The sequence below is a fragment of the Tachyglossus aculeatus genome, chromosome 25, assembly GCF_015852505.1.
Source record: "Tachyglossus aculeatus isolate mTacAcu1 chromosome 25, mTacAcu1.pri, whole genome shotgun sequence".
NCBI classification, from domain to species: Eukaryota; Metazoa; Chordata; class Mammalia; order Monotremata; family Tachyglossidae; genus Tachyglossus; species Tachyglossus aculeatus.
In genome coordinates, this window is record NC_052090.1 from 25,262,110 (window position 1) to 25,278,340 (window position 16,231).

The window sequence follows — 16,231 nt, forward strand, 5'->3', positions numbered from 1 at the left end:
GGAGGCCCGGGCCGGACGGGGCCCCGTCACACCCGCTTACGGGACGGAGCCGTCTCATCCGTCTCTCCGACCGGACCGATTCCCGGCAACGCCGCTCGCCCGCCGGGCTGAACAACCGGACTGGCCCGGTGGCGCGAGAAAGCCCCGCGACCGCGTGTCTCCCGCCCCAATTCATCGCTTCCACCCAAAACGTCGCTCTCGACCAACAACCCTGCGGACGGAGCTACGCAACGCGCCGCTTTCCGTCGGGAGACTTAAATAATAATAATAATAATAATAAACAAAAGGACTTCGGGTACCCGCGCCCCAGCTTTCGGCCAACCGGAGCGCTCGCCTCTTCCCGCCACGGAGGCGTTTCCTCGTCCGCTGCTTGTGTCTTCTTTATCCCCTCGGGGGTGCGACGATAAGGCATCGGGAAAAACGGCGGTGGATAGAAACTGATCTTTGCGTACGGGAGAAGGCGGTCTAAAAAAACGCCCTCGACCCGGTGGCAATCTCGTGGACGTGAGCCGGCGGCGAGAACGAGCCTAGCTTTCCGCCCGGTCGGCCGCGGCGTGGGAAAAACCGGCACCGAATTGCGACCCGAGGGAAGAAAAAAACAACAAACAAACGATCCCAATCGGGAGAAACCGCAAAAAAAAATCCGCAAAGGACCTGTACCCCATCTTATCCTGGGGACTTGAGATTTTCAATGAAAGAAAAACGTCCGCGCCTTTTTTTTTTCCTGCCAAACTAAGCCTCCGCTTTTTAGTTTTTTGTCCTAGAACGGGATCCAAAGGCGAGGTGACGCTTACAGGTAAAGAAAACAGTGTGCGACAAAGCTTTCTCCGCGTCTCCCCTCCGCCGGGAAACGGGAGAAGGCGAGCCGGCGGCTCCTGGGAGTCGTCGGGAAAACCGAGTCGGGAAGAGCCCCGCTCCCGAGGCCCGACCTCGATCCTCCGGGACCTCAGGGATGAACCACGTCCGATAAAGGCGTTTTATCTCCGCCGCGGGGGTGGGATGCCGTGCCTCTCCGCCGAGGCCACTCGGAAAAATGACAGAACGAAACGGGAGAGAGGGAGGGAGGGGGAGAGAGCCTTCCCCGCCGAGACGGCGGCAGACAGGCGGTTCAATAAATACGCAACCGTCTCTCTGGTAGCACGGTCCTTCCGATCCGCGGGGTCGTCGAGGCCGCCGGGAAGGAGAGTCCAAAGGGAACTTTTTGGACGGTCGGGGGGCGAAGGATTGCCCGCCGGCCTCCCCTTCCTCGCGGGAATCCCACCCGGACGTCGTCCCCCCACCGAGGGACCGGCTGTTATTGCACGATACGCGAGGACCCGGAGGTTGGCTTTTTTTGTTTTCTCTTTTCTCCAAAAAGCTTAAAAAAATAAGAATTAAAAAAAGGGCATCGTCCCGCCGCGTTCCCCGCCTCCCCGGGGGGGGCCGCGGTCACGCCGGCCGGCCGGGCCGGGGCCGGCGACGTCGCGCCCGGGACGCACGCGAGTCGGAATGCGCTAAGAGGAAGGAGTCTTCATTGCCTACGGGTCACTTCCAGTCAAAGGTTCAAGTTCAGAGACTGAATGATCAAAAAGTGCTCGTTTTCTCGGAGGGGCTCTCGGCTGCTAGGAGGGGCACGACCGACCCGGACGCTGCCGTCAACAAGTGTCGTCTTGGAAGACAAAAGGGAAAGGGAAGGAAAAAACGGTGATGACCACCTCCCCACACCCTAGCCGAGGCCCGGCTCCTCCCGGACGCCTTTCCCGATTTTCCTCTCCTCTTCTCCCGGCCGCCGTTCCCGATTTCCCCCTCCTTTCCTCTTCTCCCGCTCCCTTTCTTCATCCCCCCCCGGCCCCGTCCCGGCCCCACGCCGCTCGCGTCCCCGTCCATCTCTAATTTTATTGATTTCTATTACCGTCCGTCTCCCCGTCGGGGCCGTCAGCTCGTCGTGTCCCTTTATCGTTCTGCCGGACTTTCTCGAGCGCTTAGTCCACCGCCCTGCACACGCTAAGCGCTCCGCCGCGACCGACTGACGGTCCGTTCATTCATTCAGTCGTATTTATTGAGCGCTTACTGCGTGCGGAGCACTGGACTAAGCGCTTGGGAAGTACAAAGGTGACGATGATGTGCATCGAGCTTTACCTCTATTTATTCTGATTCATTCATTCAATCGCATTTATTGAGCGCTTACTGTGTGCGGAGCACTGGACTAAGCGCTTGGGAAGTACAAAGATGACGATGATGTGCATCGAGCTTTACTTCTATTTATTCTGATTCATTCATTCAATCGCATTTATTGAGCGCTTACTGTGTGCGGAGCACGGGACTAAGCGCTTGGGAAGTACAAAGATGACGATGATGTGCATCGAGCTTTACTTCTATTTATTCTGATTCATTCATTCAATCGCATTTATTGAGCGCTTACTGTGTGCGGAGCACTGGACTAAGCACTTGGGAAGTACAAAGGTGACGATGATGTGCACCGAGCTTTACTTCTATTTATTCTGATTCATTCATTCATTCAGTCGTATTTATTGAGCGCTTACTGCGTGCGGAGCACTGGACTAAGCGCTTGGGAAGTACAAAGGTGATGATGATGTGCATCGAGCTTTACCTCTATTTATTCTGATTCATTCATTCAATCGCATTTATTGAGCGCTTACTGTGTGCGGAGCACGGGACTAAGCGCTTGGGAAGTACAAAGATGACGATGATGTGCATCGAGCTTTACTTCTATTTATTCTGATTCATTCATTCAATCGCATTTATTGAGCGCTTACTGTGTGCGTAGCACTGGACTAAGCGCTTGGGAAGTACAAAGGTGACGATGATGTGCACCGAGCTTTACTTCTATTTATTCTGATTCATTCATTCATTCAGTCGTATTTATTGAGCGCTTACTGTGTGCGGAGCACTGGACTAAGCGCTTGGGAAATACAAAGATGACGATGATGTGCATCGAGCTTTACCTCTATTTATTCTGATTCATTCATTCAATCGCATTTATTGAGCGCTTACTGTGTGCGGAGCACGGGACTAAGCGCTTGGGAAGTACAAAGATGACGATGATGTGCATCGAGCTTTACTTCTATTTATTCTGATTCATTCATTCAATCGCATTTATTGAGCGCTTACTGTGTGCGGAGCACTGGACTAAGCGCTTGGGAAGTACAAAGATGACGATGATGTGCATCGAGCTTTACTTCTATTTATTCTGATTCATTCATTCACTCATTCAATCGTATTTATGGAGCGCTTACTGTGTGCGGAGCACGGGACTAAGCGCTTGGGAAGTACAAAGATGACGATGATGTGCATCGAGCTTTACTTCTATTTATTCTGATTCATTTATTCATTCATTCAATCGTATTTATGGAGCGCTTACTGTGTGCGGAGCACTGGACTAAGCGCTTGGGAAGTACAAAGGTGACGATGATGTGCACCGAGCTTTACTTCTATTTATTCTGATTCATTCATTCATTCAGTCGTATTTATTGAGCGCTTACTGTGTGCGGAGCACGGGACTAAGCGCTTGGGAAGTACAAAGGTGACGATGATGTGCATCGAGCTTTACTTCTATTTATTCTGATTCATTCATTCAATCGCATTTATTGAGCGCTTACTGTGTGCGGAGCACTGGACTAAGCGCTTGGGAAGTACAAAGGTGACGATGATGTGCATCGAGCTTTACCTCTATTTATTCTGATTCATTCATTCAATCGCATTTATTGAGCGCTTACTGTGTGCGGAGCACGGGACTAAGCGCTTGGGAAGTACAAAGATGACGATGATGTGCACCGAGCTTTACTTCTATTTATTCTGATTCATTCATTCATTCAGTCGTATTTATTGAGCGCTTACTGTGTGCGGAGCACTGGACTAAGCGCTTGGGAAGTACAAAGATGACGATGATGTGCATCGAGCTTTACTTCTATTTATTCTGATTCATTCATTCAATCGCATTTATTGAGTGCTTACTGTGTGCAGAGCACTGTACTAAGCGCTTGGGAAGTACAAAGATGACGATGATGTGCATCGAGCTTTACTTCTATTTATTCTGATTCATTCATTCACTCATTCAATCGCATTTACGGAGCGCTTACTGTGTGCGGAGCACGGGACTAAGCGCTTGGGAAGTACAAAGATGACGATGATGTGCATCGAGCTCTACTTCTATTTATTCTGATTCATTCATTCATTCAATCGCATTTATTGAGCGCTTACTGTGTGCAGAGCACTGTACTAAGTGCTCAATAATAATAATATTAATATAATATATTATAACAATAACAGCATATCATATATAACATATTATAATCATACGTAATTATATATCATATAATTACATATAACAACTATATAATACTGTATATTAGTGATAATATATTCATAATATATTATATTTAATATCATATACTATCAATAATATATTATTATATATTATATATGATGTGATATCATATATAATATCACATACTATTAATAATATATTGTTATAATATATTATATGTAATACAATAATATTTTTATTAATAATATATTATGTATAATATTATATACTATTAATAATATATTATTCTAATATATTATGTATAATATAATAATATATTGTATTAATAATATATTATTATAAGAATAATATTATTATTATTCTCCCCAGCGCTTAGAACAGCGCTTTGCACATAGTAAGTGCTTAACAAACGCCATCGTTATTATTATTATTACTTTCTAGCAGCTGCCGGGCTTCGTCCTCCCAACGAGCCCTTCTGCGGACCAGGCGCTCGCGAGCCGGGGCCGGTTGTTTCGGGGACGCGAGCGGCTCCGGTGACTGCCGAGCAGCTGTCAATCAATCAATCGTATTTACTGAGCGCTTACTGTGTGCAGAGCACTGTGCTAAGCGCTTGGGAAGTAGAGGTTGGCAACATCGAGAGACGGTCCCTACCCGACAGTGGGCTCACAGTGTCTACGGCTCAAAACGGAAGCGGGAGGGATGGGCGGGAAAAAAAAATCCGTCTGCGGGTGATTTCGTGTGCCCGCGTTTCACGGAGAAGCGGGGCGGCCTGGCCCGGGAGGCGGGAGGTCCCGGGTTCCCCGCCGCGTGACCTTGGGCGAGCCGCTTCACTTCTCCGGGCCTCAGTTCCCTCATCTGGAAAATGGGGACGGAGACACGGAGCCCCCCCCCCGTGGGCCCCGGACTGCGTCCAACTCCGTTTGCTTGGCTCCACCCCGGCGCTTAGTACAGCCCCTAAAAAGCCGGTTAGCTCGGATCCACCCCGGCGCTTAGGACGGCGCCCGGCACATAGTAAGCGCTTAACAGACCCCATCGTCATTACTGCTCTTAAATACCATCATCAGTCTCGTCATCAGTTCCACCCAGTCCTCCGAACCAACGCCGACTGAAACGGGAGTTTATCGGGCACTGATTTCTGCTACCCGCTGGACTGAAATACGCCTAGAGCTATCTCCCGCTATTTAAACAACTCAATCGATGATTTTTTTTGGCTGCTTTCTGCAGTCGAGGTCCGACTCCCGCACGGAAAACGAATCTTAGGGCGACGGCTCGGAGACTAATCTTTCCCTGCACCGTGGAATTAAGTCGGCCTCGCCTAAACAGCGTCCTTCTCATCTCAGCTCCGAGCGCGTGTAGGTGGAGGAGCTTGGAAGACGTCGCTCTGAACCCCTGCCAAGGTCTCCCTCCGGATCGAGTACTCACCGTGATACCACCATTTTGTTTTCTTTGGATTCTTGTTACACGTTCGTACATAAAAAGAATTATCCGGTGGCCGTCTCTGAAACCCCAAGAAAAAGAAAAGGGCGGCGGGGGGGGGGGGATAAAATTAGAGGTGGACTTCCATGGGGCTTTCCCCCAGTCGGCTACAGCTCATCATTTAAAAAGGGAATAAAGGAACTCGTACGAGGACGGCCCGGGTGATGCGAGTAAACTCACGGTAGTTTCCGAAGCAGTGCGAGGGTTGGAAATCTTGAGAGAGGAGAGAAGGGGAGAGAAGGGGGGAAAAGGGAGAGAGAAGAGAGAAGGGAAATAAAGGAGAGGGGAGAAAGAAGAGAGGGGAGAAGAGGGGAGGGAAGAGGGAGAAAAGAAGAGAGAGAGAGAGGAGAGAAGGGAGAAAAAGGAGAGAGAGGGAAAGATAAGAGAGAGGAGAGAAGGGGAGGGGGAAAGTGGAGAGTGGGGAGAGAGAAGAGGAGAAAGAAGAGAGGGAAGAAGAGGTGAGTGAGGGGGGAAGGGATAGAGAGAGGAGAGAGAAAGGAGAGGGAAGAAGGGAGAAAGAAGAGAGGGGAGAAGGAAGAGAGAGGGTAGAATAATAATGATGGTATTTGTTAAGTGAGAGGGAAGAGGGAGAAAAGGGGAGAGAGAGAAAGGAGAGAAGGGAGAAAAAGGAGAGAGGAAGGGAGAGATAAGAGAGGGGAGAGAGGAGAGAAGGGGAGGGGGAAAGTGGAGAGTGGAGAGAGAAAAGGGGAGAGAAGAGGAGAAAGAAGAGAGGGAAGAAGAGGTGAGTGAGGGGGGAAAGGGAGAGAGAGAGAAAGGAGAGAGAGGAGAGAGAGGAGAGAGAAGAGGGGAGAAAGAAGAGAAGGGAGAAGGAAGAGAGAGGGTCGAATAATAATGACGATATTTGTTAAGCACTTACTGTTTGCCAAGCACTGTTCTAAGCGCTGGGGGCATACAAGGTGATGGGGTTGTCCCATGTGGGGCTCACAGTCTCCATTCCCATTTTCCAGATGAGGGAACTGAGGCCCAGAGAAGCTAAATGACTTGCCCAAAGTCACACAGCTGACAAGTGGCAGAGCGGGATTAGAATCCATGACCTCTGACTCCCAAAAGGGGAGAGAGAAGGGAGAAAGAGGGGAGAGAGGAGAGGGGAGAGAGGAGAGAAGGGGGGGAAAGGGGAGAGAGAAGAGGGGAGAGAGGAGAGAAGGGAGTGAGGGGGAAAAGAGAGAGAGGAAAGAAGGGAGAAAAGGAGAGAGAACAGGGGAAAGAGAAGAGACGGGAGAAGAGAAAAGAGGGGAGAGGGGAGTTGGGGGGAAAAGAGAGAGAGGAAAGAAGGGAGAAAAAGGAGAGAGAACAGGGGAAAGAGAAGAGAGGGGAGAGAGAAAAGAAGAGAGAAGAGATAGGGAGAGAGGAGAGAAGAGAGAAGGGAGTGAAAAGAGAAAAAGGAGAGAGAAGAGGTGAGAGGGGAGAGAGAAAAGAGGGGAGAGAGAAAGAAGAGGGAGAAAGGAAAAGGAGAGGAGAGAGGAGAGAGAATAGGGAAGACAGAAGAGAAGCGAAAGAGGAGAGAAAATAGGGAAGAGAAGAGTGGGGAGAAAGAAAAGAGAGAGAAGAGAGAGGAGAGAAGGTAGAAAAAAGAGAAAAAGGAGAGAGGAGAGGGGAGAGAGAGAAGAGAGGGAGAAAGGAGAGAAGGGAGAGAGGAGAGAGAATAGGGGAGATATGAGAGGGAAGAGAGGAGAGGGGAGAGAGGAGAGGGGAGAGAAAAGAAGAGAGAGAGAAGAGAGAGAAGAGAGAAGGGAGAGAAAAGAGAAAAAGAAGAAAGTAGGGGGAGAGATGAGGGGAGAGAGAAAAGAGGGAGAAAGGAGAGAAGAGAGAAGGGAGAGAGGAGAGAGAATGGGGGAGAGATGAGAGGGAAGAGAGGGGAGAGAGGAGAGAGGGGAGAGAGAAAAGGGGAGAAGAAAAGGAGAGAAGAGAGAAGGAGAGAGGAAAGAAGGGAAAGAAAAGAGAAAAAGGAGAGAGAAGAGGGGAGAGAGAGAAGAGAGGAAGAAAGGAGAGAAGAGAGGGAGAGAAGAGAGAAGGGAGAGGAGAGAGAATAGGGGAGAGATGAGAGGGAAGAGAGAAGAGAGAGGAGGAAAGAGAGCAGAAAGGGAGAGGGAAGAGGAGAGAAAGGAGAGAGAGGGGGACTAGGGGCAGGCATACCACCACACAGCTCCCCACACAAACGAGCGCAGAACTTAAACGTTCTTTGAAATGAAATCGTCCGCACCCATTAGACCGGTTATTCCAGAAATGGAGTGCAGAAAGCGGTTAAGGATGAGACGGTCCGGAATTACCCGGCGCGCAGAGGCTAGCGGGGAACGGAGGCAGGTCACCGAGGGGGGAAAGAAGGGGCCACACGGCCGGCCCAGCGCCCGCCTTTCGCCTTTCCTTGCTTGAAATAATAATAATAATAATAATGATGGCATTTATTAAGCGCTTACTATGTGCAAAGCACTGTTCTAAGCGCTGGGGAGGTTACAAGGAGATCAGGTTGTCCCATGGGGGGCTCACAGTCAATCCCCATTTTCCAGATGAGGGAACTGAGGCACAGAGAAGTTAAGTGACTTGCCCAAAGTCACACAGCTGACAAGTGGCAGAGCTGGGATTTGAACCCATGACCTCTGACTCCAAAGCCCGGGCTCTTTCCCACTTTTCCCACTGAGCCACGCTGCTTCTCCTATGTCACCTCCCTTCTCTCCTTCTCCATCCCAGCCCGCACCCTCTGCTCCTCTGCCGCTGCTAATCTCCTCACCGTTAGGCCTCGTTCTCCCCTTTCCCGCCATCGACCCCCGGCCCCCGTTCTCCCCCGGGCCCGGAATTCCCTCCCTCCTCACATCCTCCAAGCTAGCTCTCTTCCTCCCTTCAAATCCCTACTGAGAGCTCACCTCCTCCAGGAGGCCTTCCCACACGGAGCCCCCCGTTCCCCGCCCCACGGCACCTGTCTCTATTTGTGCGTATTTATTATTCTATTTATTTTACTCGTGACTTGTATAGCTCTATAATCCTACTGAACCATTCCGATGCTGCTGATGCCTGTCTACCTCTTTCGTTTTGTCCTCTCCCCCTCGTCCCCCCTCCATCCCCCCATCTTACCTCCTTCCCTTCCCCACAGCACCTGTATAGATGTTTGTACATATTTATTACTCTATTTATTTTACTTGTACATATCTATTCTATTTATTTTGTTAGTATGTTTGGTTTTGTTCTCCGTCTCCCCCTTTTAGACTGTGAGCCCGCTGTTGGGTAGGGACCGTCTCTATATGTTGCCAACTTGTACTTCCCAAGCGCTTAGTCCAGTGCTCTGCACACAGTAAGCGCTCAATAAATACGATGGATTGATTACTCTATATTTTAATTTTACTTGTACATATCTATTCTACTGATTTTATTTTGTTAGTATGTTTGGTTTTGTTCTCTGTCTCCCCCTTCTAGACTGTGAGCCCGCTGTTGGGTGGGGACCGTCTCTAGATGTTGCCAACTTGGACTTCCCAAGCGCTTAGTACAGTGTTCTGCACACAGTAAGCGCTCGATAAATACGACTGATTGATTGATTGATTGATTGTCTCCCACTCGGGTGTATCTACCAGTCATTTTATTTTATTTTTTTTTTAACCAATGCCCGTTTACTTGTTTTGCCGCCCAGACTGTGAGCTCGTTGCGGGCTGGGACCGACCCCCTTCATTGCTGGAGTGTGCTTTCCCAAGCGCTCTGCACGCGGTAAGCGCTCAATAATAATAATGATCAATCAATCAATCAATCAATCGTATTTATTGAGCGCTTACTGTGTGCAAAGCACTGGACTAAGTGCTTGGGAAGTCCAAGTTGGCAACATAGAGAGACAGTCCCTACCCAACAGCGGGCTCACAGTCTAAAAGGGGGAGACGGAGAACAAAACCAAACATACTAACAAAATAAAATAAATAGAATAGATATGCACAGGTAAAATAGAGTGATACATATGTACAAACATATATACATATCATCAATCGTATTTATTGAGCGCTTACTGTGTGCAGAGCACTGGACTAAGCGCTTGGGAAGTCCAAGTTGGCAACATAGAGAGATGGTCCCTACCCAACAGTGGGCTCACAGTCTAGAAGGGGGAGACGGAGAACAAAACCAAACATACTAACAAAATAAAAGAAATAGAATAGATATGTACAGGTAAAATAAATAAATAGAGTAATAAATATGTACAAACATATATACGCGCTTAGTACAGTGCTCTGCACACAGTAAGTGCTCAATAAATACAATTGATGATGACATATATACAGGTGATACATGATAATCATGGCGTTTAAATAAATAAATAAATAAATAGAGTAATAAATATGTACAAACATATATACGCGCTTAGTACAGTACTCTGCACACAGTAAGCGCTCAATAAATACGATTGATGATGACATATATACAGGTGATATAGGATAATGATGGCGTTTAAATAAACAAATAGAGTAATAAATGTGTACAAACATATATACGCGCTTAGTACAGTGCTCTGCACACAGTAAGCGCTCAATAAATACGATTGATGATGAGATATATATACAGGTGATATGATATGATAATGACGGCGTTTAAATAAATAAATCGAGTAATAAATATGTACAAACATATATACGCGCTTAGTACAGTGCTCGGCACACAGTAAGTGCTCAATAAATACGATTGATGATGACATATATACAGGTGATATATGATAATCATGGCGTTTAAATAAATAAATAAATCGAGTAATAAATATGTACAAACATATATACGCGCTTAGTACAGTGCTCGGCACACAATAAGTGCTCAATAAATACGACTGATGATGACATATATACAGGTGATATATGATAATGATGGCGTTTAAATAGAGTAATAAATATGTACAAACAGATATACGCGCTTCGTACAGTGCTCTGCACACAGTAAGCGCTCAATAAATACGATTGATGATGACATACATACAGGTGATATGATATGATAATGACGGCGTTTAAATAGAGTAATAAATATGTACAAACGGATATACGCGCTTCGTACAGTGCTCCGCACACAGTAAGCGCTCAATAAATACGATTGATGATGACGTATATATACAGGTGATATGATATGATAATGACGGCGTTTAAATAGGGTAATAAATATGTACAAACAGATATACGCGCTTCGTACAGTGCTCTGCACACAGTAAGCGCTCAATAAATACGATTGATGATGACATATATATACAGGTGATACGATATGATAATGACGGCGTTTAAATAGAGTAATAAATATGTACAAACGGATATACGCGCTTCGTACAGTGCTCTGCACACAGTAAGCGCTCAATAAATACGATTGATGATGACATACATACAGGTGATATGATATGATAATGACGGCGTTTAAATAGAGTAATAAATATGTACAAACAGATATACGCGCTTAGTACAGTGCTCTGCACACAGTAAGCGCTCAATACGACTGATGATGACATACATACAGGTGATATGATATGATAATGACGGTGTTTAAATAGAGTAATAAATATGTACAAACAGATATACGCGCTTAGTACAGTGCTCTGCACACAGTAAGTGCTCAATAAATACGATTGATGATGACGTATATATACAGGTGATATGATATGATAATGCCGGTGTTTAAATAGAGTAACAAATATGTACAAACATATATACGTGCTTAGTACAGTGCTCTGCACACAGTAAGCGCTCAATAAATATGATTGAGGATGACATACATACAGGTGATATGATATGATAATGACGGCATTTAAATAGAGTAATAAATATGTACAAACAGATATACGCGCTTCGTACAGTGCTCTGCACACAGTAAGCGCTCAATACGATTGATGATGACATACATACAGGTGATATGATATGATAATGACGGCGTTTAAATAGAGTAATAAATACGTACAAACAGATATACGCGCTTCGTACAGTGCTCTGCACACAGTAAGCGCTCAATAAATACGATTGATGATGACATATATACAGGTGATATGATAATGACGGCGTTTAAATAGAGTAATAAATATGTACAGATATACGTGTTTAGTACAGTGCTCTGCACACAGGAAGCGCTCAATAAATACGATTGATGATGACATACATACAGGTGATATGATATGATAATGACGGCGTTTAAATTGAGTAATAAATATGTACAAAGATATACGCGCTTAGTACAGTGCTCTGCACACAGTAAGCGCTCAATACGATTGATGATGACATATATATACAGGTGATATGATATGATAATGACGGTGTTTAAATAGAGTAATAAATATGTACAAACATATATACGTGCTTCGTACAGTGCTCTGCACACAGTAAGCGCTCAATAAATACGATTGATGATGACGTATATATACAGGTGATATGATATGATGATGACGGCGTTTAAATAGAGTAATAAATATGTACAAACGGATATACGCGCTTCGTACAGTGCTCTGCACACAGTAAGCGCTCAATAAATACGACTGATGATGACATACATACAGGTGATATGATATGATAATGACGGTGTTTAAATAGAGTAATAAATATGTACAAACATATATACGTGCTTCGTACAGTGCTCTGCACACAGTAAGCGCTCAATACGACTGATGATGACATACATACAGGTGATATGATATGATAATGACGGCGTTTAAATAGAGTAATAAATATGTACAAACAGATATACGCGCTTAGTAGTGCTCTGCACACAGTAAGTGCTCAATAAATACGACTGATGATGACATACATACAGGTGATATATGATAATGACAGCGTTTAAATAGAGTAATAAATATGTACAAACAGATATACGCGCTTAGTACAGTGTTCTGCACACAGTAAGCGCTCAATAAATACGATTGATGATGACATACATACAGGTGATATGATATGATAATGACGGCGTTTAAATAGAGTAATAAATATGTACAAAGATATACGCGCTTAGTACAGTGCTCTGCACACAGTAAGCGCTCAATAAATACGATTGATGATGACATATATATACAGGTGATACGATATGATAATGACGGCATTTAAATAGAGTAATAAATATGTACAAACGGATATACGCGCTTCGTACAGTGCTCTGCACACAGTAAGTGCTCAATAAATACGATTGATGATGACATACATACAGGTGATATGATATGATAATGACGGCGTTTGAATAGAGTAATAAATATGTACAAACAGATATACGCGCTTAGTACAGTGCTCTGCACACAGTAAGTGCTCAATAAATACGATTGATGATGACGTATATATACAGGTGATATGATATGATAATGACGGTGTTTAAATAGAGTAACAAATATGTACAAACATATATACGTGCTTAGTACAGTGCTCTGCACACAGTAAGCGCTCAATAAATACGATTGATGATGACATATATACAGGTGATATATGATAATGATGATGACATACATACAGGTGATATGATATGATAATGACGGCGTTTAAATAGAGTAATAAATATGTACAAACGGATATACGCGCTTCGTACAGTGCTCTGCACACAGTAAGCGCTCAATAAATACGATTGATGATGACATACATACAGGTGATATGATATGATAATGACGGTGTTTAAATAGAGTAATAAATATGTACAAACGGATATACGCGCTTAGTACAGTGCTCTGCACACAGTAAGCGCTCAATAAATACGATTGATGATGACATATATACAGGTGATATATGATAATGATGATGACATACATACAGGTGATATGATATGATAATGACGGCGTTTAAATAGAGTAATAAATACGTACAAACGGATATACGCGCTTCGTACAGTGCTCTGCACACAGTAAGCGCTCAATAAATACGATTGATGATGACATATATATACAAGTGATAAATGATAATGATGGGGTTTAAATAGAGTAATAAATATGTACAAAGATATACGCGCTTAGTACAGTGCTCTGCACACAGTAAGCGCTCAATAAATACGACTGATGATGACATATTGATATGATAATGACGGCGTTTAAATAGAGTAATAAATATGTACAGATATACGCGCTTAGTCCAGTGCTCCGCACACAGTAAGCGCTCAATAAATACGATTGATGATGACGTATATATACAGGTGATACGATATGGTGATGACGGCGTTTCTTAAGCGCTTACTACGTGCAAAGCACCGGCTGAAGGACCGATCAGCCCCCACCTCGCCCTCTAAGCTGCCAAAGAGCCAGCGGGCGTCGTCTCGGGGGCCACGGCGCTCCGGCCCCGAGGCGGACGGAGCTCGGCCGAGGCGCGGGTGATGGGGGACGCGGCGGGGAGTGGGGGGAGAGGGGCGGGCGCGGCCCCTCCTACCTTTTCTTTGCAGCTGGACAGCATGCTGATGATGCTAAGGCAGACGGACTGGACCGACAGGGCCGGGGACCAGTCCTCCGTCAGAATGGATAAACAGATATGGCCGTTGCTGTACACGTGAGGGTGGACCGGGATATTGTCGCCGGTGAACATAACCTGCGGGAGGACGAGGAACGCCGTGAGCGAGACCCGGCCCGGCTTCTCCGAGGCGCCTTCCCTCCTTTCCCCTCTTCCCGCTCCCTCCCGCGTCACGGGTAGGGACCGTCTCTAGATGTCACCGACTTGGACTGCCCAAGCGCTTAGTCCAGTGCTCTGCACCCAGTAAGCGCTCAGTAAATGCGATTGAGTGAATGAATGAATGAATGAATCCTGACTCGTTCCTTGGATTTATCCCCCCTCTCGGCCCCAATCAATCAATCAATCGCATTTATTGAGTGCTGTGTGCAGAGCAATCAATCAATCGTATTTATTGAGCGCTTACTGGGTGCAGAGCACTGTACTAAGCGCTTGGGAAGTCCAAGTCGGCGACATATAGGGACGGTCCCTACGCAACAGTGGGCTCACAGTCTAAAAGGGGGACATGCGATGGAGTCGGCATAAATGCCATCCGGGCCCCACACCGCTTTGCTCCAAATCTGTCCTTTATCTGGATTGATGTCTGACTTGCCCACTTCTCTGGGCCTCAGTTCCCTCATCTGTCAAATGGGGATTAAATCTGTGAGCCCCCCCCGGGGACAACCTGATCACCTTGTATCCCCCCCAGCGCTTAGAACAGTGCTTGGCCCATAGTAAGCGCTTAATAAAGAAATAAAAATGATGGCATTTGTTAAGCGCTTACTATGGGCCAAGCACTGTTCTAAGCGCTGGGGGTGGGGGGATGCAAGGTGATCAGGGTTGTCCCATGTGGGGCTCCCAGTCTTCATCCCCATTTTACAGAGGAGGTCACTGAGGCTCCGAGAAGTTGAGTGACTCGCCCAAGGTCACACGGCAGACATCAATCAATCAATCGTATTTATCGAGCGCTTACGGCGTGCAGAGCACTGTACTAAGCGCTTGGGAAGTCCAAGTGGACAATATATAGAGACAGTCCCTACCCAACAGTGGGCTCACACTCTAGAAGGGGACATGTGATAGAGTCGGCATAAATGCCGTCATTATTATTATGTCTGTCACCCCCCTGCCCCGTCCCCAGGCTCTTTAATCAATCATTCAATCAATCGTATTTATTGAGCGCTTACTGTGTGCAGAGCACTGTACTGAGCGCTTGGGAAGTCCAAGTTGGCAACATATAGAGACGGTCCCTACCCGACAGTGGGCTCACGGTCTAGAAGGGGGAATTCAGTGGTATTTATCGAGCGCTTACTGAACTGAGCACTTGGGAGAGGTCAATATTACAATAAATAGACACGTTCCCGGCCCGCGGCGAGCCGACAGTCTAGCGGGGGAGACGGAGGTGAACAGAAATCGGTAAATGATGGAGATGGACGGAAGCGGTGCGGGGCTGGGAGCGGGGGACGGAGAAGGGGAGCTAGTCGGGGTGACGCGGAAGGGAGCGGGAGAAGGGGAAAGGAGGGCGCAGTCAGGGAAGGCTTCAGGGAGGAGACGGGCCTTCAGTAAGGCTTCAAAGGTGGGGAGATTTGGATACGACGAGGGACGGCATTTGGGATGGACTGACCGCCGGCCTCTCGGGATGCCTGCCGTCCGGCCGGCCCGGGAAGCCGCTCCGGCCCCTTCCCGGGAAGCGACCGTGCCGGGGGCCCCGGGCCGGGAGGCGGCCGTTACCTGAGGAGAGTCGAACGGATAGCGGCTGCTGAACTTAAATAGGAGCTGAAACTTCTCCCCTTCGTACAAGGTGCCGGGCGCGCCGTCCATGTCCACGATCCACCTGCGAGGCGAGAGGAGGCCGGTCGGAGGGGCCGGGGAACAAACCGCCGCCGCCGCCTCCGTCCCGGGGACGGCCAGGGAAGGGGACGGACCCACGTACCCCTCCTTCCCGCTTTCCACGCGTGGTTTGGCGGGAAGAGCCCGGAGGACCCGGGTTCTAATCCCGGCCCCGCCGCTCGTCCCCTGGGCCGGTCACTTCACCTCTCCGGGCCTCCGTTCCCTCATCTGGGAAATGGGGATGAAGACCGTGAGCCCCAGGCGGGATGGA

General features: G+C 47.1%; 1 protein-coding gene across 2 annotated transcripts in view; it reads right to left on the reverse strand.

Annotated features, from left to right (window-relative positions):
* Nucleotides 1-99: 99 nt before the first annotated feature.
* The window catches only part of UBE2W (ubiquitin conjugating enzyme E2 W), a 39,983-nt gene continuing 23,851 nt past the window's right edge, over nucleotides 100-16,231 (reverse strand). For both annotated transcript variants that reach the window (XM_038766772.1, XM_038766771.1), the window contains exons 3-6: nucleotides 15,862-15,964; nucleotides 14,080-14,235; nucleotides 5,690-5,765; nucleotides 100-1,648 (exon numbers count right to left, since the gene is read on the reverse strand). In XM_038766772.1, the coding sequence (XP_038622700.1) occupies nucleotides 1,635-1,648; nucleotides 5,690-5,765; nucleotides 14,080-14,235; nucleotides 15,862-15,964 (349 nt within the window). In that variant the 3' untranslated portion in view covers nucleotides 100-1,634. The remainder of the gene's footprint in view (nucleotides 1,649-5,689; nucleotides 5,766-14,079; nucleotides 14,236-15,861; nucleotides 15,965-16,231) is intronic.